The 23,086-nt window shown below is 42.3% G+C and overlaps 1 protein-coding gene across 1 annotated transcript in view; it reads right to left on the minus strand.

Annotated features, from left to right (window-relative positions):
- Window positions 1-23,086, minus strand: part of col6a3 (collagen, type VI, alpha 3) — a 139,544-nt gene that overhangs the window by 9,833 nt on the left and 106,625 nt on the right. The window contains 28 exon segments of the mRNA XM_061226918.1: window positions 7-18; window positions 409-445; window positions 588-620; window positions 1,984-2,046; window positions 2,735-2,797; window positions 2,993-3,028; window positions 3,284-3,334; window positions 4,452-4,514; window positions 5,138-5,200; window positions 6,198-6,260; window positions 7,089-7,151; window positions 7,791-7,826; window positions 8,181-8,234; window positions 8,527-8,592; window positions 9,740-9,802; window positions 9,956-10,009; window positions 10,323-10,367; window positions 10,460-10,486; window positions 10,593-10,664; window positions 11,236-11,289; window positions 11,396-11,488; window positions 13,630-13,775; window positions 14,629-14,707; window positions 14,871-15,205; window positions 16,955-17,560; window positions 18,054-18,665; window positions 18,863-19,468; window positions 19,937-20,542. Coding sequence (XP_061082902.1) covers window positions 7-18; window positions 409-445; window positions 588-620; window positions 1,984-2,046; window positions 2,735-2,797; window positions 2,993-3,028; window positions 3,284-3,334; window positions 4,452-4,514; window positions 5,138-5,200; window positions 6,198-6,260; window positions 7,089-7,151; window positions 7,791-7,826; window positions 8,181-8,234; window positions 8,527-8,592; window positions 9,740-9,802; window positions 9,956-10,009; window positions 10,323-10,367; window positions 10,460-10,486; window positions 10,593-10,664; window positions 11,236-11,289; window positions 11,396-11,488; window positions 13,630-13,775; window positions 14,629-14,707; window positions 14,871-15,205; window positions 16,955-17,560; window positions 18,054-18,665; window positions 18,863-19,468; window positions 19,937-20,542 — 4,101 coding nt within the window.

Here is a 23,086-nt window from a genome sequence, read left to right on the forward strand (position 1 = left end):
ACTTACCATAGCAGCAAGCTAGAAATAAACAAAAACGAAACACTTTATTAGTCACTGAATTACTTGTTAATACAAAGTTATGAAACAACATACTAGGTACCATAACAATGAATTATTATGCCATTACATTGTATATTCGTATGGATAAAAATAATATTTTTTGTTTCCATAAGCATAACAGAAGAGACATCAAGACATCTGCTGCACAAATAAAAGCTGTTATCTAGTGTACGTTTTAAAATACTGTTTCGAAAATGTCAACAGTAGAATTAAAACATTTTCTCTTCAATTGGACAAATAATTACATAATAAGCAGCATGTTCTATAATAACCTGAACATTTTACACTGTAGTACACTGTCAATTTTATGTTCTATGATAAATGCCATATTCCATAATTAGTACTCACGGCAATTATCTCTGATCTTCTTCACCAAATCACATTGCTGAAAGCAAATTGACGATCACAGAATTATTTCAGAAAGACTATTACCTTGTTCCAATATTTTTTTGAGCTTTTTTCATTCGTTTTTTTTTGCATCATGAGTAAGTGGTTTTACATCTGTGAAGTCCTGTAAATAAACTTACCACCACACCAGGTCCTCTCGGTCCTTTCAGGCCCTGTAAAAACAGCACAGAATCTGCATTAAGCAGACTGAACACAGAAGGAACGCAGTAAAAACAGCACAGAATCTGCATTAAGCAGACTGAACACAGAAGGAACGCAGTAAAAACAGCACAGAATCTGCATTAAGCAGACTGAACACAGAAGGAACACAGTAAAAATAGCACAGAATCTGCATTAAGCAGACTGAACACAGAAGGAACGCAGTAAAAACAGCACAAAATCAGCATTAAGCAGACTGAACACAGAGGGAACGCAGTAAAAACAGCACAAAATCTGCATTAAGAAGACTGAACACAGAGGGAACGCAGTCAAAACAGCACATAATCTGCATTAAGCAGACTGAACACAGAGGGAACGCAGTAAAAACAGCACATAATCTGCATTAAACAGACTGAACACAGAGGGAACGCAGTCAAAACAGCACATAATCTGCATTAAGCAGACTGAACACAGAAGGAACGCAGTAAAAACAGCACAAAATCAGCATTAAGCAGACTGAACACAGAGGGAACGCAGTAAAAACAGCACAAAATCTGCATTAAGAAGACTGAACACAGAGGGAACGCAGTAAAAACAGCACATAATCTGCATTAAACAGACTGAACACAGAGGGAACGCAGTCAAAACAGCACATAATCTGCATTAAGCAGACTGAACACAGAGGGAACGCAGTAAAAACAGCACATAATCTGCATTAAACAGACTGAACACAAAGGGAAAGCTGCACATTGTTACATTAATGGCAGAGCGACGTAAAGTTGATTAGACTAAGCGGGAGACAGTCCTCCCCTGGAGCAATGCAGAGTTAAGGGCCTTGCTCAAGGGCCCAGCGGCAGTGCGGATCGTATTGTGGCTACAGCGGGGATCGAACCACCGACCTTGCAGGTCCCAGTCATGTACCACACTTTACCTGTGGCTGCAGGCAAGTACAGTACTAGTATGCACCCTATGAATCAACATTAGCCCTTGCTATTGAATATCACATAATATACATTTTTTTTCATGAAACATTTTTAAATGGAAAAGGTGAGGATAAGAGTTAAAGTAAGTCAATCCGAGCCAAAGATTGAGAGACTTGTGCAAATGTCCAATGAGGGACAGAAGGTGTGGATCTAACATTGTTTATGACTAGTAACCATAGCGGCCATTTCCCCAGGTGAATCTCTCACACATGGCCTGCATTAAGTGTGAATTAGTTAGTTTGGCTCCGTAGGCCATGCTATCTCTCTGCAGTTAACTCATTTACCTACATAAGGGCTGTGTATCCATCTCCCCTCCCCTCCCCCCAGCAGACACACACACAAGCACACACACAAACAGACACACACACACACACAATTAAAATAAGGTCCTTACATAAGGTCCAGGGTATCCAACATCCCCTTTCTGACCAGGAGTACCAGGATCACCAGCAACACCCTGCAAGAGAACCCCAGTTAGCACCAACATATTTACATCAAGAATACGTGCGGACCCAAATCATACTTGTTCCATTTATGTATAATGAATAGCTTGGCTCTCGTACTGTAGCTATAAGAGCTACAAAGCTGAAAACATTTACTGTAAAAGTAGCCAAGCAGGCAAGTATTTCAGAAACAGACAATCTTTCCTATTTGAAAAATAGCCTCAATACCGGTAATATTTATATATAGTATTTCTATCTGTCTGTGTATCCATGTCTGTGTTTTCTTACTTCTTGAGTTACTCTTATATCATCTCTAATATGATTTTAAAAGAGTAGTCTATCGCTCTGTTACGTTTTTTAAAGCCCACACACATCAGCTTTCTCTTCATGGTTTTAGTATCTAAAACTAAAATGTTAGCCAGCTCTCTGTGCTAACATTTAGCAACGTCATCCCATAATTATGCCAAAAACATACGTCATGTCACGTGGGCAATCATTTACGCTCGGAACAGCTTGGAAGAATAGAACTAAAATACACAACAATTTTTTTTTTTTTTACTTGAATCAGTATGGAACACAAATGGAAAGCTCCAAGACGATACAAAAAGCCCCAAAACACAAAAACTAAGCTTCAATGTCTATCACTCTGACAATCTTCCGACAATTTCCGTTCCGTTTTTCGTTCAGTCCCAGGAAACTCACCCGCTGTCCTCGGTTTCCTCTTGGCCCTGGGCCTCCCTCAGTGCCTGGGCTACCCGCCGCGCCCTGTAGGAGACACCAAAGCAGGAGGGGTGAGATAGAGAGATCAGCTGGTCTGCACATGGCCAGCCTGCAGCGCTGGTGGTCATATGTGGGTCAGACCCAGGTGCTGAGAGAGTAGAAGCTGGGGGTGTGGGAGGCAGAGCTGGGCTGAGCAGCAGTCAGCCACAGCCAGGAATCTCACCCGAGGGAATTACCCACCTTAGGTCCAGGGAAGCCTGGGAATCCTTCGTCACCCTGCGATTAAACACATGACTCCATTAATGCTAGCATCAGAGCACTGACTCCAACCAAATCCACTCCACAGTAGTATAGGGTGGGAAAATCCATCACATTGTAGGCTACGTTAGTAACACTGACAGGTAGCAAAACATTCACTGACAGACCGAGTAACTCACAACATTATTATATCTCTTTGTCCCACAGAGTATGCACACTGCATTTACAGAATACTGCATTTATTGCTACTGGGGGTATGAAACAAAGTTTTACCCTTCTTCCTTTGGGTCCAGGGATTCCAAAGCCATCTCTGCCGTCATCGCCCTGCAAGGGAAACGCGCACCTTATTTCCGCTCAAATACGGACCGTGCGCCCTGGGACCAAAGCCAATGCAAAGTATTCATCTCATTAAAGGAATCCAGCCACAGATGGTGTTTTTAGCCCTGAATCCTGCTTTCCTTTGAACTAGTTATGCATACTTTGTCCTGATTCTAAACATCTGTAGGAAACTGCTACTCTACATAAAATGCTCATCGACTCATAGACCAAGGTTAACAACAGGAAAAGTCAGGCAAGTGTTAATTTAAGAAGGGCACTTGGTCATAAACGTTGTCAATCACACTTTTAAAATTATTCATTTGTAACCCATGCTATAAGCTAGTGCAGAAAAAATTGAGAAATGGCTTTTAAAAAATCATGTCCACTGGCACAGAAACACTTCCCGTTGACAAGCCCTACTTACAATCCAATTACTAAGGGATCAAACTTCCTGATGGGCAGCAGTGGAAACAATAGCAGCAGTCAGTGTAAATTCCACATCATTGAAAAAAAAAAAGAAAAAAAAGACCAGAACACTGAAATACATCTTATAACCGTATCTGTTTGCTCTTTCATATTTTCTGCCAAATTTGAACGGCCTAAAATGTCTGAAGAACATGTCTTTCTTTTCCCTCATAATAACTGACCAACTTCCCACTTCAATCTATTCCTTTACTTAACTTACTTAAACACATTGCTTTTTTACTTTTCTTTTCTAATTTATGTTATTATGTATGTGCAAATTGCAATACAAATTAATTTTTCTAAGGGAAGGTACCTTGTACAAGCCATTCTGGGTTTTCTTGACTTTCCCTGCACGTTTCAAGTCCAAGTTTGTCTGTTGCTCTTAATTTTTTGTTTAAGAGCCGCAAACAAAAACAAAAAAAAAGCAAGGTCCTCCATCGACAGATGGCAGACAAACAAATGGATTTGCTTCCCTCTTCACTATATTGAGAACCAGCACTTTAGAAGGACATTAAATATGCCTATTAGATGTATTTGAGATTTGACCGATACATTATTATTATTATTATTATTATTATTATTATTATTATTATTATTATTGTTGTTGTTGTTGTTGTTACAACAATATACACTTGTCACACCCGTCTTAGACACTCACAGGCTCTCCACGGGGTCCCGGGGGTCCGACCCCACCCTTTGTTCCTGAATCTCCTGGTTCACCCTGTAAGAGGAGCCAAGAAACAACAAATTATTCCATGTCACATCCTCCAGTCCATTGACTGACCTTTAATGCTGCTAAAAAAAATCTGATCTGGTTTTGTTTTTCATGAAAGTCATCATTATTATTTTGTAAACATGGCATTACAAAAATCCCACTAGGCCTGGACAGCTGAATATTTAAATCAATCAAACAATTTCTCAAAGTTCAGGTTATTCCATAAACATCTGTGCCTCTATCCTGCAACAATTAACCTTCACAGTCCCAAGAGTACCATATGGCACTCAAGCGCAACTAATGTAAAATCATACCTTTTCAACCAATCAGATTGACTGCTGTACTATTGTTTCCAGCCTCTATTAAAACCCTACTATATTCTCTCAATTTTCTCAACCAAAGCCAAAACCTCTCGAGATTTGGGTGCAGCCACTTAATATTAGGCTTGGGACTGAATGGGTTAAAGCATTTTTCACCAGAAACCAGGGCAAAGGCCAGTGTTGGTCAACAGAAAAACTGACATACTTCCTAGGGGTTTCCTGCAGCTTTCTCATCCAAAGTAATTGCCTATCTAAGAGGACAGCGAGGGCCAATGGTTAAGCAGCAGCAGTGGTGCAAGTGAATGGTACCTTGCGGCCAAGAGATCCTCTTCTGCCCTTTTCTCCGGGAGTTCCTTGAGTTCCTCCAGCACCCTGTCAAGAAACAAGCAGCATCATCAGCACTGTGGGTGCGGGGGCTCTGGGCTCTAATAAAAGCACAGCATTGTAAACAGAATTTTTGCTTCATGTGTGGTTCCCATTTATCTCCTGACCGCACACAACATATGTTTACTGTTACTCCTGAGGATGCCATGATTTATTTACCAGACGCTCCTGCTGCACATTTCCAAAGGACTAGAAAAGCAACAAGCGTCCATAGCATATAACAGCAGAAACTCTGAGGCCTCTAACACAGAGTCAACGAGAGACGTGTGCTCCCATTTTTTATTAAAAACAATACAAGAAATGATTCTGTTGATTAGCATTGTGTATGCCATAGATTATAATAGCACTTATCCATCCATCCATCTATTATCTGAACCCGCTTATCCTGAACAGGGTCGCAGGGGGGCTGGAGCCTATCCAGCATACATTGGGCGAAAGGCAGGAATACACCCTGGACAGGTCGCCAGTCCATCGCAGGGCACACACCATACACTCACACACTCATACACTCATACACTCATACCTACGGGCAATTTAGACTCTCCAATCAGCCTAACCTGCATGTCTTTGGACTGTGGGAGGAAACCGGAGTACCCGGAGGAAACCCACTCAAACACGAGGAGAACATGCAAACTCCGCACAGAGAGGCCCCGGCCAACGGGGATTCGAACCCAGGAATAATAGTACTTATATATATAGTTATTGTCGTGCTCAGGGTATTCTAGCTGTCAACCGTGGTATGCTAGTCGGTAAGTTGATGTATTCTTTAAAATTATATCTATGTGGTCACACTAGGACTCGTAGGAACCGTGCTTTCCTCTAGGGTCCTCATCGCACTTGTGCCTGTGTTCAATTTGCACTTCATTGTACGTCACTCTGGATAAGAGCGTCTGCTAAATGCCTGCAATGTAATGTAACGTAATGTATGTTGACTTTCAGAAGCAGCAATGGGATGAGACAAGGAGAACAAGAGGCTGTGCCATACCCTGGGTCCAGGGTTCCCATCCTCCCCTCTGGTTCCTGGAGTTCCATTTGGTCCAGGAGGGCCCTGGGACACACATTCACAGCTTGTAATGACATATGCTTCTAGTTTTCAAACCCAGACAGGACATTGCCTTTGTACCCTGGAGCAATGCATTTAACCTGAACATTTAAGCAATTTCCATGAATGTGGTCCAAAAGTGTACATGATACAAATTACCTAAAGTGTTTGGTCCAGGGTTCATTTAGATGGGTCAAAACTGGCCCTTATTCTTATGGACTCATTGTCAAATATCAGGGGTAAATAAAAAACATATGTTTTTATTGTAAAAACACTGCAATATTGAGTAATGTGTTTAATGAAGTTGGCTAACATAAACGTTTCTTTACTGAGTTTGCTGCAAGAAATGCGCTGCTCTTGGAAACATGATTTGGTAACTAGCTAAGTAGTTACCAAGCTTACGGCTAGATGGTCAACCAGCAAGCTAACAAGGTAATTAGGCTAATACTAACTGTTATGCTTCTGTGAAGCGAGCTAGCACACTTCACCAATTAATACAACCTACAATATACCTACATCAGGATGGTTTACTCATTCTTATTTGAATAAGAGCTAAAAACAGATATGGTTAGTTCTATTGATTAACTTGCAACATTTTCTATCGTGCTTTGCCTGGCAATAAGTTCTAACATTAAATTACTTGCAATGCAATAACAGTACTTAACAGTACTTAACAGGCCAATGGCACAACCTAGATCAAACACTGTACCTACATATAAACAATAACAGAAATACATGGATAAAAAGGCCATTGTGTTTCTCAAAGGAAGCATTATCTTCATTTGGCTAACTTTCAGGTGAGCACGTTTCAGTGGCCTTGGCAAAAACACCTACCCGAGACCCTCCAATGCCTGGCTCTCCCCCAACACCATCAGCTCCTGGTTTCCCAGCAGGTCCCTATAAAAGAGGAGACAGATTGCTGTTTGTACCGAGTGCATTTCACAAGTCAGAATATGCAGATGAATCGGCAGCTGGGTTGACCGTGAGGTGCTGCACAATAACTCAAGCTCATTGGTTGAAAATTGGTCCTAATTGCCACAGCCAATGGCCTTTCAACGTCAGCACATTTACAGAGAAGGGGGAGGGATGAACAGTATTGAAGTTGCTGCTATTCCTCTCCAAAATTACCTATTGTACCTTTAACCAAGAGACTGTCGGGTTTGGCCCTGTACATGTCCAGCTGTACAAATGGAAAATGTGCAAAACGCACTCCAGACGAGAGCATGGGCTAAGCTGATGACGTAATGTCTATGGTAACTTGTATTATATACACCAGTCAACATAAAAATAAAGAAAATAATTAGGAATGCTCATCATTATCTTTTCAGAGTTTCCTTTTATCTCTCAGTACAGAACAAACTGAAAATGTGCTGTCACCATACTGTCAACAGATGTTACATAAATAAGTTATATGACAGGGGTTGTGCTGGTATGAGAAGCCTGTATAAGTGTCGACAGGAATGACCTAATGTGTTAGGCATAGTGGGACTGAGAGATTTTGATCCTTTTGAAGTTTTTCTCCGATCGGAAACTTACGTTTGGTCCAGGGGGACCTCTCCTCCCATCACCACCCTAACGCATAAAGAAAAAGAAGTCACAACAAGATCTGGATCTCACTCAAGACACATTTTTTTTTTTTTGCATTATGGCTTTGAATAAAAAAGCTATCCATTCTATAATACAACATAGTAGCATACATTTCGGAAGGACGGGAGTTTACCATTGTAAAGTAGTACCACTATCACAATGAACAGTGAAGAGCTAAAACTCAGCTATGATTCAGTGCAATGCTCATAGACCTCTGATTGCTCATATGAAAGCATCTATAGAGAGTAAGTTAACAGGGTCAAGTGTTCGTAATTCAGTGGAGACGATGCCATGCAGTGCTGCTTACTGGTGATCTAATGAAAGACACAGAAATCTTACCCTCCTGCCTGGCTCACCAGGGCCCCCTTGCACTCCATCTGTGCCTGCTTCGCCCTGAGAAACATATGTACACACAACGCTTATGTCCACATTTTCTAAAAAAGTAAAAATATTGTAGAGTATGAACACACATGTGCACACACACTCAGGCAGAAGGTCCAGGGACGTATTTAAGATTCCATTCCTCAGATTACTCTTGGACACATTGCGGTCCTTCAGAAATGGCAAACAAACACTGAAGCAGCCCATAAGAGAGGGGCGGAATGAGCCAGGGGGCTTTCAATGGATCTTGCGGATAGGGTGCGGCCTCTCTGATACAGAGCACAAGCAGTTGGCGGTACATTACCAGTGGTCCGACATCGCCTGGGTCACCCTTTGGTCCTTTCTTCTTGTTGTCTTTTCCAGTCACACCCTGAAAAGCAAATATACATAACATTATGATATAAAGCACATTACACACTGCACATTAGGACATTAACATTTTTCAGGAGTGCCAAAAATTTGTAGTCTCCTACACCAAGGGGACGACTGTGGGAATTCACATTCAGCTCAGAGCAGATATGAGGGACCACATAGTTTGGTGGATGAGTTTGGGAATAGGCATTCAGCTCAGAGCAGGTATGAGGGACCACATAGTTTGGTGGATGAGTTTGGGAATAGGCATTCAGCTCAGAGCAGATATGAGGGACCACATAGTTTGGTGGATGAGTTTGGGAATACGCATTCAGCTCAGAGCAGATATGAGGGACCACATAGTTTGGTGGATGAGTTTGGGAATAGGCATTCAGCTCAGAGCAGGTATGAGGGACCACATAGTTTGGTGGATGAGTTTGGGAATAAGCATTCAGCTCAGAGCAGATATGAGGGACCACATAGTTTGGTGGATGAGTTTGGGAATACGCATTCAGCTCAGAGCAGATATGAGGGACCACATAGTTTGGTGGATGAGTTTGGGAATAGGCATTCAGCTCAGAGCAGGTATGAGGGACCACATAGTTTGGTGGATGAGTTTGGGAATAAGCATTCAGCTCAGAGCAGATATGAGGGACCACATAGTTTGGTGGATGAGTTTGGGAATACGCATTCAGCTCAGAGCAGATATGAGGGACCACATAGTTTGGAGGATGAGTTTGGGAATACGCATTCAGCTCAGAGCAGATATGAGGGACCACATAGTTTGGAGGATGAGTTTGGGAAAACGCATTCAGCTCAGAGCAGATATGAGGGACCACATAGTTTGGAGGATGAGTTTGGGAAAATGCATTCAGCTCAGAGCAGATATGAGGGACCACATAGTTTGGAGGATGAGTTTGGGAAAATGCATTCAGCTCAGAGCAGATATGAGGGACCACATAGTTTGGTGGATGAGTTTGGGAATAGGCATTCAGCTCAGAGCAGATATGAGGGACCACATAGTTTGGTGGATGAGTTTGGGAATAGGCATTCAGCTCAGAGCAGATATGAGGGACCACATAGTTTGGAGGATGAGTTTGGGAAAATGCATTCAGCTCAGAGCAGATATGAGGGACCACATAGTTTGGATCACTGAATATACTCACCGGGTCTCCCCTCAGGCCCAGCTCGCCTTGATCTCCAGCCTGGCCTTTAGCCCCTTTAGGACCCTGAAAACAGAAAGGTACAAAAGGACGATTCACAGTCAGGTACCACTACTAAACAATAGGGCATGGTACAAAAGGCACCTACAGGTATACGGGCCTGTGTACAGTAAGTGTGGGTGGGGTTGGGTTGGGGTTTGTGATGTGTAGGCTACTCACCCTCCCTCCTGGGTTTCCTCTGTCTCCTGGAGGTCCTGCCACTCCACGTGTTCCCTTGGGAATGGAAGAGGAGTAAATGGTTACACCGTATCACTTTTTGGGGGGTAAATTAAGATTTCTGATTTGACACAATGCATTAGAGCAGTGACAATGGCATGGAAGCTACGCTTTGTTTGATAAGCCATCTGCAGAAAGGCATGTGATATGTGATAAACAGTTCATATGTCATCAGTTTTCAGTCATACTGTATGTAGGGTAGCAACCTGAACCATATATTCTTAGACAGATTATGTACTATGCATTATTACTATCCTGGCCTAAAATGTTAAGTGTCATGGACTGGCCATTGGTCAAAACATTTCCTTACCTCCTCTCCATTGATTCCATCCAGACCGATTTCCCCAAATTCTCCCTGTCATAAAACAAATAACAGTAAATGGCCTGCAGAAACAGAGAAAGAAAAATGAATGAAGAAGAATGAATTCACACGCAAGGCAGTCTTACCTTTTCTCCGGAGTATCCTCGAGAGCCCTGCGCGAGAGAAAACATCAGCATTAGTACTCTGTCCGTGGGGATGCTGTGATCAAGCGGGGGAGCAAGGTCCTGTTTCAGACTCTTCTCTGAGGAGGGAGCTCACCTTCACGCCCCTCTGCCCTGGACAGCCCTGGAAGCCCTGAGTTCCGTTCACACCTGGGGGACCTCTCTCACCCTGACAGGAGGGAATAAACATATAGACTTTTATTTTATGTACAATCTTTTAATCCTGCATAAATGCAAATATGACACAACAGCCCAGGGAAGAGACAGGGTGGATTAGTGCGGCTTATATAGACGCAAGCCTTTGGAGGTGACATACATTCTAATAGTTTTTTTCAGGCACTTTATTTTACCACTGGGAGGCAGTTATGGATAAAGGTCACCAGCCGGACAACTTAAGAACTCTATAGAGGAGGATGAGCTCAGGAGATGAGAAGACGTACTAAGGAATGGTAGTATTAACATACTGTAAAACACAACAGGGGGGATTAACTCTGCCAGAAGGATTCGATCTTAAAGCAGAAAAAGGAGGCAGGAGGGAGCTGAGTAAACAGGAGGGTGGAGGTAAAGTTCATGGGCAGAACTGTGAGCAAGTGAGTAAGGAATCATTGCAATGAAACCATGAATTTACCAAAGGAGGTATGAAATATGAGTGGCTAAGTTAAGGAGGTCAGGTGGAGGGTGAGTGGGGTTGGATGCACTCAGAGGGCAGAGATCAGTACATTCATTCAGCAGCTACTTACAGGGCCGCCTTCATCTCCGGGATGTCCGCTGTAGCCCGGCCCTCCTGGTCCACCCTGGCAGGAACAGAAAGCTCAATGAACCACAATCATCATTTACAAATTAGCATTAACATTAACAAATCTAACCAGACAAGCAAACAAACAAAAGAACAGGACTAACCTTGATTCCGGGAGCTCCTACAGATCCTCGATCCCCCCTCTGTCCAGTACACTTGCACGGCACCGAGCAGCATTCTCTTTCTGCAATGTTGTCCTAATAATAATAATAATAATAAATGTCAATAGGAAGTCAATAGTTAACCCCAGTAGGCATTATGTTAAGTTTCCTGGCTGCTGAGCTTTAATACATGCACACTGTATTCTTCGGATCAGGATCAACAGAAGCAAACGACCACACATTGGCCTCCACTGGCTTCCTATTGCCGCACGCATCCATTTCAAGGCCCTAGTCTTGGCATTTCAGGCTGCTAAGGGGACTGCCCCACCTTACATACAATTCCTGATCACTCCCTACTCCCCAGCTAGACCACTCTGGTCTGCCAGCTCTGGTCACCTTATGGTTCCCTCTCTATGTGCACCTGGCGGTCGAGCTGCACATTCACGCCTGTTTTCCGTTCTGGTTCCTCAGTGGTGGAATGACTTGCCTACCACTGTCAGAACAGCAGAATCCCTCCCCCTATTTTGACGCAGACTCAAAACCCACCTTTTCAAACTCTACCTTAGTCCTCCGTCCTGATTTCCCCTGCCCCTCCTTTCTGATATCCCTATCCTTGTCTAACCCCCCCCCCAAAAAAAAAAAAAAAAAAAAACTTATGATGACAACTATGTTTAGAACAGCATTTCATGTGTATTTGCTAGTTTCTGGATGTGATGCTTTGACTTATGGTAGAACCTATGCACTTGTAAGTCGCTTTGGATTAAAAGCGTCTGCCAAATGACTAAAATGTAAATGTAAATGTAAAATATAGCATAGGGGAGGTTGAGTGTGAGGTTGAGTGTGCTTTTACACAGTCTGTATGATTGCAGTTTGTGCTGACCCTCAATGCACAGTTTGTGTGCATATAGGTGTGCATTTCTCCTTGAGTATGTATATGTCTATGTGTATGTCCTTGCTGAAAATTCCAGTTTATACCAGCGTAAGCCAGTCAAGATGGTTTAAGCTGTGTTTTCCATACTTTTAGCTGTTTACCAGCTGACTAAACTATAGCCAGCTTGGACAGTCAGTTTGGCCACCAGTTTACAGCTGCAGACCAGCTTTGACCAGATTTGATCAGCCATTGACAAGCTATTCTTGTCTTCTGCCTGCGCTCCATCCTTGGTCTCACTGATAACGCTCTTGCCTGGTTCACATCCTACCTCAATGACAGACAACATTTCATCACCTTAGGCAATCACAAATCCTCCACAGCCCCCATCACTCAAGGTGTCCCCCAAGGATCAGTCCTGGGCCGCCTTCCATTTATTATCTATATGCTTACCCTTGGTCAAATCATTCATCGCCATGGTCTCGATTTTCACTGTTATGCCAATGATATACAGATTTATGTCAGCACTAAGAACGTGCATTCACAACATAAAGCACTGGATGGCCACATATGTCGACAACTGGACCAAAAATCATGACCTCAGAAAACTAACCTGTCTGATAATGTCAATAGATGGTCTCATAGTCAAACGCTCCACTGTCCGTAGCCTTTGCATCAACTTTGATTCCTAACTAATTCCTAGCTTCACACCCCAAACCCTCACCAAGAATGTATTTTTCCACCCTGGTCCACGCATTCATCACCTCCCATTTTGATTACTGCAATACCGTTTTCTGTGGTCTCCCTGGTAAAATACTTCAAAAACTGAATATTTCCAAAACTTGGCTACCAGAATACTTACCTCATGCATACATTACAAAATCCTTCTCACCACCAACAAAGCACGTTGGTTTGGCTCCTTGCTACCTCACTGAATTACTCCTCCTCTATACCCCTACTCGCGCCCTCTGGCACTGGACTTCCAGTCCCTAAATCCAGACTATCATTTTTGGGGTTGTTCAGTGCCATGGCCCCCAAATTCTGGAATTGACTACTTCTCTTTTTTCTTTCCTTTGTTTCCTGCTCTCCCTGGGTTTGCGTTTTCAGTTCAATAATTTATCAATTTTTATCAATTTGATAAAATTAGGTTTTCTTCTTTTATGTTTTCTGTTGAATCTTGTCAATTTATCCTCTACTCAGTAAAGTGTCCTTGGGTTTGAGAAAGGCAGTAAATAAATATAATGTATTATTATTATTGAAAACACAGCTTAAAGCAACCACGTAAGCCTTAGAATCCCAGCAGGTACTGTCTGGACTTTTGAGCAGGGGAATGTGAGCAGCATGCCTATGTGTGTGCAGTACAGCTTACCAGCTCCTCCATCAGCTCGTAGTCCAGGTCCAGCAGGTTGACACGTAGAGGCTTGGTATATCTAAAGCCACGCCCGAACTCCAGCAGCACGGCATCTTCAAACCGCTGAACTCTCTCCAGGCCAACCAAGATAAAACTGTTCACACCTACCGGCGAGAATCACAGTTTACAGGGACTGGCTGTGAGTCTTGGGGTCTGAAAAGGATCATCTCGGTGTGGGAAGTGATGCTTAACCGCACAAAAGCCTGCAGCTAATTTTAAGAGATTGTGGAACACAACTTTCCAAAACGGGATTCATCAACAAGACCCTTAGGTAACCACAGGTAAAAATGCTTCAACAGTTTGTTAAAATTCAGATATATTACATTACATTACATTAATGGCATTTGGCAGATGCTCTTATCCAGAGCGACGTACAGTTGATTAGACTAAGCAGGAGACAATCCTCCCCTGGAGCAATGCAGGGGTAAAGGGCCTTGCTCAAGGGCCCAACGGCTGTGCAGATCTTATCGTGGCTAGACTGGGGATCGAACCACTGACCTTGTGTGTCCCAGTCCTTTAACCACCTTAACCACTACGCTACAGGCTGCATATAATGTTTGCAAATAAGATGTTATTTGCAAGCAATATAAACCCAAACCCAAAAAGCGCACTTTTAAGATCACTTTTAAGCACTTTTTTCCCCTTTGAAAACAACACCGACTTGTTACAGCAGTTTCATGTTTTTAACTTTGATTATTTTATTCAAAACCATAATCATAATCAATCAAACTGTCTTCTATAAGCATTTTAGATCAAAATCTTACATTGGAACGAAGGTTTAATGCTACACTGCAAAAAAAAAAAAATTTTGTACGTGGGTCTGGTCGCATTTACATGTCCAAGAAAATATACATTTGTCCGTTCTGGGATTAATGCTATATAACCAAGCATAAAGCTTATTGATGGTGATTTAGTTTGATGTGAAAATGACAGAAAATCACATGGATCCTTCCTCACCTGACACACGGAGAGCCTCAACACCCTCCTTCATCTGTGCATACTGTCCATCCAGCCCATCGGTCAGGTGTATCACAACCTAAACATTTCATATGAGGGGAAAAAAGGAAAAGCGACACCAACATTTTACTTACCACAACCAAAGTCACTATTTTTTTCATATAAGATAATTAAAATATAATTAAATACATATCAATTTCAAATGTAAACAATAAAAGAAGCGGTAGTGCATTCAGACGCACTTTAACAACGTCCGAGGCTCGGTTGCGGAACTGGTCGGTGTAGGCTTTAATGGTCTTGGCGTTGAGGACGTAAGGGCCACGGTTGTGGAGGGCCCTGAAGGAATCAAAAAGCTGGGTGTAGTCTCCTGTGAAGTCCAACAGGACCGGTTCGGATGCGGAGTCCATGGCCAGCATGCCGACCTGTACAGAGGGAGCCTGGCCAGCAGTGCAGCTGATGGCCTGCATCTGCATAATCCTCTGGAGGATGGCCCCCATTTTGGATTCCAGAGACCTTTGGGCAGCAAAGATATTCTGTGCGGACACGTCAAAGCCCACCAGTACCTCCACCTTACAGACTGATGAGAGAGAATGAACCACAATAAATACATATGATATATGATATAAGTACATAAAATAATGCATTTCATAATATCTGTCTTTGAACACTCTGTTAATGCAGCATTCACATGTTTAAAAAGGTTGCAGCATCTCAGCATGGTATGCAGAAATGCATCTGATTTATCAGTTGGTGGGTCAAAGCATAATGGTGCTCATTTATCAGAACGGCTATGCACACATTCCTAGACATGCCTAGCACCAAGTTACCACTAATACGGCGTTAATATTGTTTGCCTACCTCCTAATAGGGGAAAGGTTTTCAAAATATTTTTATTTTACCCAAAATCAATCAAAGGGCGAAAGTACAAAAGGGCTAAGGCAAAAAACAAAGCAAATAATCAAAACCAAGAAAGCAGATGGGCAAACGAGACCAGAGGGCAGGGCAAGGCAAACTCGAAAATCAAAATCAAAGTCAGGAATCTCAAGAATAGGTGTACTAGGAACTCGGCACTATAAATGATCAATGTTCTGACAAGGAAAGAAGCGGAGGTTTAAATACATGAGGGAAGGTGACAATCCAGGCGGGGCTCGGGAGAAAGGTGGGCTAATAAATAGGTGGGAAACATAATAGAGTAATAATACAATAACAGGGGGGAGACGAAAACGTTAACAAACATGTAAAACATACGGCTCCGGATTAGGGAGTAGACATTTGTATAGATTGAAGACGTAATGATAGTCAGAGACTACTTGCTGAATCTAAGCGAGTAATCAGGGATAGCATAGGGAGGCAGAGTTATAGAACAGTACGGAAAACTAAGAGATTGCGTTAGTGAGTTCTAAACTATCCAATTAAAGTTAGTTAATTAGTTAGTTAGACAGACAGTAAGTGTATTAATCGGATTGGTACTGTGAAATATCTAGATTAGAAGTAGTTAGTAAGAATAAGGCTTTACAACATTTAATTATCGAGAGAAGCAGGAAGTAAGAAATGCAAGACTGGAAGGAATGTTGAAATCCTGGAAACAACCGAAACCACCCCGAATAGTGAAGCATGCAGACAGGGGAGTGATTTAGACACAGACATAACAGGGGATCATGAATGTGAAACTGTAATGGGAAACAATAACCAGGGATGCAAGATAATGAATAAATAACAAGAATAAACAATAATAACACTAATACAGACAGGACAGATTCAGAAACATTACACAGTCATTAAAATGATAAAAATGAAAGCAACAATGAATTGATGAGTTTGTGAGTATGCATGCTTATGCTACAAAATTGTGCAATGCTACCTTCCAGGCAGGCTAGAGCAGACTGAAATCCCCTGGCAGCATTAGTTGGGTGATTCAATTCAATCACCACTAATGTTTGTGTGGAAAGCGACTACTAAAGCAAATGTTTACATTTTATATATCATTACCAACAGCTAGCCAGAATGATCTTGGAGGTGGAGGTGGGGTTGAGAATGGGGGCATTTTTCGTTTTTTGCGTATAAACACAGGAGGGGAGCAAAAAAAAGGAATCTTGGATAATATGCCTTTAATGTCAAACAGGGATAATGGGTTTTGAGAGATAAACCAGAACAAAAACAACGACAAGACACTATGCACTGTTTAGAGACAACATTGGTGCATCCCTCTAGTAAACACTTTTGGCTTAGTGGTAGTGCTTTGATAATTCAGATAGACTGTGGATTATGATCAATCAGAGACACTACCTTTCCCTTGTGCTACTAACATAAGAATCTGTTTCCTTACCCCTTGTGGGTTCCACCTCCCCTGTGCAGTGTTTCTGGCCCTTCACATCATCGTCCAGAGTCTGCAAGATCTGCTCGTTCAGTTCGGAGAGCTCCAGGAAAGTTCTAGCTCTGTGCACAGTGGTTGCCTCACTCCCCAGGCCGGTGAGCTCATCCTCAATGTCGCCCACCCCGACGGCATAGATCCGAACACCAGCATTTTTGAGACCAAGTGCGGCAGTCTTCCCATCGTCATGAGACCTCCCGCCATTAATGAGCATCAGGATCTGGGGGACGCCCTCATCTTTCCTGCTCCCCCTTGATTTGACAAAATAATTGTCCTGAACGTATTTTATGGCAGCGCCGGTGTTGAGCCTACGGCCTCCTTTGTACTCTGTCCCGGTGACGGCTTCCAGGATGTCATCCTTGTTCTTGTACGTGTTAAGGTAGAACACGTCAGTCACATCTGCAGCGTAATGAGCCAGACCAATCTGCAGGTTGTCCCTCTCCGTGAAAAAGAGGTCGACAAGGTTCATAATGAACTCCATGACTTCTTTGAAATTCTCCTTGCCAAGGTTTATTGAACCATCCACCAAAAATACAATGTCGGCTACTTTAGGACTTAAACCTTTAAAGTGAATAGATAAAGGGGAGAAAATTAGACCTGGGAATACTTCTCCATTTAGATGCTGTCCCTTGTCCTAATTATACATAAGCATGACATCTGCTTTTAATGTAAGCAGAAAATATTCAGAACCACAGCCAGCTGACAGTATTGTAACCCCATTATTGCCTCTCTGATATAAAGACCATATATGTACATTAGGTTTTCATCAGTTCTGATTCTGATCCAATTTGCTAAGCTGTAATAATGTCAAAATAATTGTAAATAAATTCTACCATAACTGGACATGTGATTACCATGATACAATTTTTTATATGCAAATTTGCAACATGAAAAAAACATTTAACCACCTGTGCAATTTAAGTAATAATAATAAGAATTCAGTATAATACTTTGGCTTCTACTCCAAGGTACTTATTTACTGAGAATTCTTTTTTTTCCCACAGCAATACCACAATCATGACTTACAACAATTTGCACATTTATATGAACTTACCTGGGTCGATTTCGATATCGGGATTGGGATCGGGTAGCACTTCCGGTAAAGTGCCACTGAGTCTGGCAATGAACCTGTCCTGGACGTTGGGCAGCCCGGGGAAGTTGGCAACCTGGAGGACGTCCGCCGAGGTGGTGGCGATCTGAGTGAGCTGCCTGGAGTCAGCCGCACCAGCACCGACCCCTATGCAACCGATCCGCTGATTCTTGAGCTTTTCGCCATAGCCAGAGACATCCGATGGGGACCTCCCCCCGGTAAGCACCACCAAGTGCTGGGAGGCCTCGTACGGCCGAACACCGGCTGAAGGCTTGAGCTCGTTTTGTAGCACATAATCGATGCCTTCGGCCAGATCAGCGGACCGCCCACCCAAAAGGCGGAGCCTCTTCACTGCCGACAGAACAGCAGCCTTGTTGTCAAGGGAGTTGAGAGAGAACTCCGTCTTCTGCCTGTCACTGTACTGAACGATGCCAATACGGACCTGGTCAGGACGAATGTCCAGTTGCTGGAGCACTTTCAGGATGAAGTCCCGGATGTGGGCGATACCACTGGAGCCCACAGTGTCTGACCCGTCAATCAGGAATACAATGTCCTTTTTTCCAAGGAAGACATTAGCTAGCATGAACAAAGAAATACATGTTAAGGAGGAAAGGAAAGTTCCAAGAATTTACATTGAAATGTAATAGATAAAAATGTCCTTATCTTTGTGTAAATAATTTTACGCAAATATTCAAATTACACTTCGGACAATACAATTTTTCTGCCCTAAGAATTTTTGTATAACTCCGGAAATAAGTAAAATGTTATCATACCTACGTCCAGTACAGTATCAGTTATATCTTTTGTTGTCAAGGTTTTCACTGATGCTAACATTTGCCGCTCAACACTGGGGAGTTCTTGAAAATCGGTAACTGTGTAGGCATATTCAGGTTTCAGAGATATAGCCCGCAGCTCATTTTGGTCGGCGTTCCTCCCTCCAATGGCAAAAGGAGCAACAACCCGGCTTGACTTCAACTGATTGGCTGGCCCGTAGACGTTGTCTGAGGACTTGCCCCCGGTGACCAGTACAAGGAACTGCGGGATCCCCTCTTCAACCCTGCTGCCAGCTGACCTCTGGTAGATGTTTTTGGACACCCAGTCCAAAGCTCGGCCTGTGTTCAATTGGTTTCCTCCCCTGTTCCTTATCTTCCGCACTGCACCACGCACTTCCTCCGGAGTGGAATGCTCATTAAGGAGAAACTCCACCTTGGGCTCTTCACTGTATTGGACTACAGAGATCCTCACCCTGTCCAGGCCTACATCTAGCCGGTCCACAACTCTCCCGATCATATCCCGGATGTTGCTGAATTCACCACGCACAGCAGTGGATCCGTCAATAAGGAAGACCACGTCCCTCTTGTCTCCACCAGACGGAGTAACTGCATTACAGACAGGTAGTTTTATTTCCATACATTTTGAGAGTTTCAATCATGCACGATTTTTTAAAATATAGAATACCAAAATCTCATCCACTTTAAACAGTATCCTAGTTATTGATCTATGACAATAAAAATTTAGCAATGACAAAAAAAGGCACAGTCAAATTCTAATTAATGGAGATGATCAAACCAAAACTATATACGAAAAATGGCCTTGAACGAAAATGATTCAACTTTGTTTGCGTATGTCTAGAGCAAGCGTAAAACAGCATTCCCGGAATAAATTGTGTCCAAGAAGTCGACATAATTTAAAAGGGAAAATGTTGACATGGGTAACTGAAAGGAATTAGTTAAGCTTGTGAAGAAATTATAGACATTCCGTGGTGTGGCAAATATCAAACAAGAGCTTGCTGTTTTATGCATGTAGTTCATTAGTGTTATGGTGGAATTGTCTTGAAATTTTCTCACCTGCTGGGTACTGGGGTTTTAAATTCCTAATTTCTTCATCTGACAGCTCCGTCAGAGTGGTGATGAGTCCATGCTGAATGGTATATAGGCCGGGGAAATCATCAATAGTGAAAGCAAAGTTTGGAACATAGGAAACTATTTCAAGCTCTTGGGACCCTACATCTCTGGTTCCAATACTGAAAGGCACCACACCAGACTGCTTTAAAGTTGTGGCAGGACCTATAACATTATCTGAAGATTTGCCCCCTGAGACCACAATCACAAACTGTGGGACGCCTTCCAGTCTTCTGCCTCCTTGTCTGGGGTGTAAGGCCTCCTGGCTGACAAACTCTACAGCCCTCCCCAAATTACGCTGCCTACCCCCTCTGTGCTGCAGACCCTTTATGGCATTTAAAACACCTTGCTTGGTCGTATGAGAGTTCAGGAACATATCCCCACTTGGACTATCACTGTACTGCACCACTCCAATCCGGATTTTGTTCTCTCCAACGTTGAGATTTTCCACAACTCTGCGGATGAATTCCTGGATGACTGTGAATTGTTGTCTTGTGGCATCGGATCCATCAACCAGAAAGACAACATCCTTCTTCGGACCCTGGGTCTCTGCTAAAAGGAAACAAAAGTAAAATGCTGTGTGTTAATACCGACCCTGCAGTCACAGAAAGCTAAAACATTTTGGACCTTTTCTGGGACATTTTAAGTACACTTTTTGAACTTTTTAATCAAATATTATGAGTAAAGATAAATCATCTTCTGCATTATCCTTAAAGGATATTATTTTAATTCAAAATTACTATATGTGAACATAAATATGAATCTTCTGGCCCAGACAGAACATGTACGCAGTAAACAGAGAAGAAAAAAAAAGAACCGAATAGTGAATGCAATCCCACTCGTGGCATACATTTCAGGAACACATACTCCATAAAAAAAAAACATGAAATTCGAAGTAAGGGCCCTATTTAAGGGCTGATCTATTTGTTCACCACTAAACTGGATGAAATTCATAAATGGTAATGAAAGAAAAGGACTGTAGATCCCTATTCATAAAACACTAAAGGCACATGAAAAGCAAATGCAACCTTCAAAATGAATAAAACATTCAGGGAAGAAGAAGAACAAAGAATAAATAAAGAATAAATTAAAAGCATCAGCATAAGAAACCCTTGAGAGACCCAAATAAAAATTTAAACTGCATGAATTCAGTTTATAAGGTAGACCTGTAAACCAGCTTGTTAATACAAAAATGTCATCAGCCAATCATGTGGAAGAAAGTGAGGTGACCAAATGTCAAACTTGAAAAAAAACTTCCTATTTCAGATATTAAGTATTTGTTACCCAAAGCTGAAATATCTCCAAAAACGAAAAACATACTTACCATATTTGAACGTTATTCACGAATGGTAAACCGTTAAAAATCTTTGAATCTTGAGTAGCATGTAATGCATTGTAAAATAATAAATCAGAGAACATTGGGAAAATGGAAGCAAAGTACTGCTTACCATGAATTGTTGGTTTTTCAGTGGCAAAATTAAACACAGATTTGGCAATTCTGGAGAGCAGTAGCTCTTGGATATTTGAAAGTTCTGTGAATTCCGAAACGGAAAGAGAATAGCTTGGATCGTAAGAAATGCGTCTGAGTTCAAAAAGATCAGAGCCTCTAATACCAACTGCAAAGGTCAAAACTCCAAGCTCTTTCAGTGCAGAAGCTGGTGAATCGACATTATCATAGGACCTTCCACCACTCAGCAAAATCAGGAGCTGAGGAACACCTTCCAGACGTCTGCTCCCAGCAGAAGCAGTAAACACATTATCCTTAACAAACTGGAGAGCTGCCCCAGTGTTGAGGGGTCTTCCACCTTTGTGTCTCAGGTTTCTAATACTATCAGTGACATCTCCCTTTGTTGAGTATGTGTTCAGATAGAAATGAGCCTCTGGATCTCTGCTGTACTGGACCACAGAAACTCTGTCTTTGTTCTCCTCCACATTCAGCTTATCCACTACTCTTTGAACAAAGTCTTGCATTGCTGGGAATCCATTTCGAGTGCCATCAGACCCATCCAGAAGGAATACAACATCTTTTTCTGCCATGTGTTCAACTGAGAAAATGTAAGTTGAAGACAGAAGGCATCAATGAAAGACAGTGATAATTGCATGACATTGCAGGAACAGAATTTTATGAAAAACCAAAAAGCACTCATGAAAATTGTATGTTCAGAAAACCTAGGTAACCTTTGCACATGAACTAAAGTTAAGCTCATTATTCAAAGTCACTGCCATATTCAAACATTCTAAATCTAGGCAGAAAAATACAAAAATGATGATTTCCTAACTGAAAGGTTTGACATCAGAAATAAAAATTAATAAAGGAAAAAAATCTAAATCATTATCTGGCACGGGAAAAGAGCAGGCATACCTATAATAGTAGGTGCGTCAGTTGTCTTAGGGACCACAATCATGTCAACGGAAGAGAGAAGCTGCTCATGGATGGTGGGAAGGTCAGTGAATTCTGACACTGAAAGTGCATGACTAGGATCTTGGGATATCTTCTGCAACTCTCTACTGTCAGAGCCTCTTGTCCCAATTGCAAAGGTCAAAACTCCAAGCTCTTTCAGTGCAGAAGCTGGTGAATCAACATTGTCGTAGGACCTTCCGCCACTCAGCAAAATCAGAAGCTGAGGAACACCTTCCAGACGTCTGCTCCCAGCAGAAGCAGTAAACACATTGTCCTTAACAAACTGGAGAGCTGCCCCAGTGTTGAGGGGTCTTCCACCTTTGTGTCTCAGGTTTCTAATACCATCAGTGACATCTCCCTTTGTTGAGTACGTGTTCAGATAGAAATGAGCCTTTGGATCTCTGCTGTACTGGACCACAGAAACTCTGTCTTTGTTCTCCTCCATATTCAGCTTATCCACTACTCTTTGAACAAAGTCTCGCATTGCTGGGAATCCTTTTCTAGTGCCATCAGACCCATCCAGAAGGAACACAACATCCTTTTTGGCCTTGTCATCAACTGAGAGAAATTAAGTTGAAGACAGAAGCCATCAATTTAAGACAGTGATAATTGCATGACATTGGGTCAACAGAATTTTCCCAAAAAATTAAAAGCACTCATGAGAATTGTATGTTCAGAAACCCTAGGTTACCGTT

Source organism: Conger conger, chromosome 17, assembly GCF_963514075.1.
Source record: "Conger conger chromosome 17, fConCon1.1, whole genome shotgun sequence".
NCBI classification, from domain to species: Eukaryota; Metazoa; Chordata; class Actinopteri; order Anguilliformes; family Congridae; genus Conger; species Conger conger.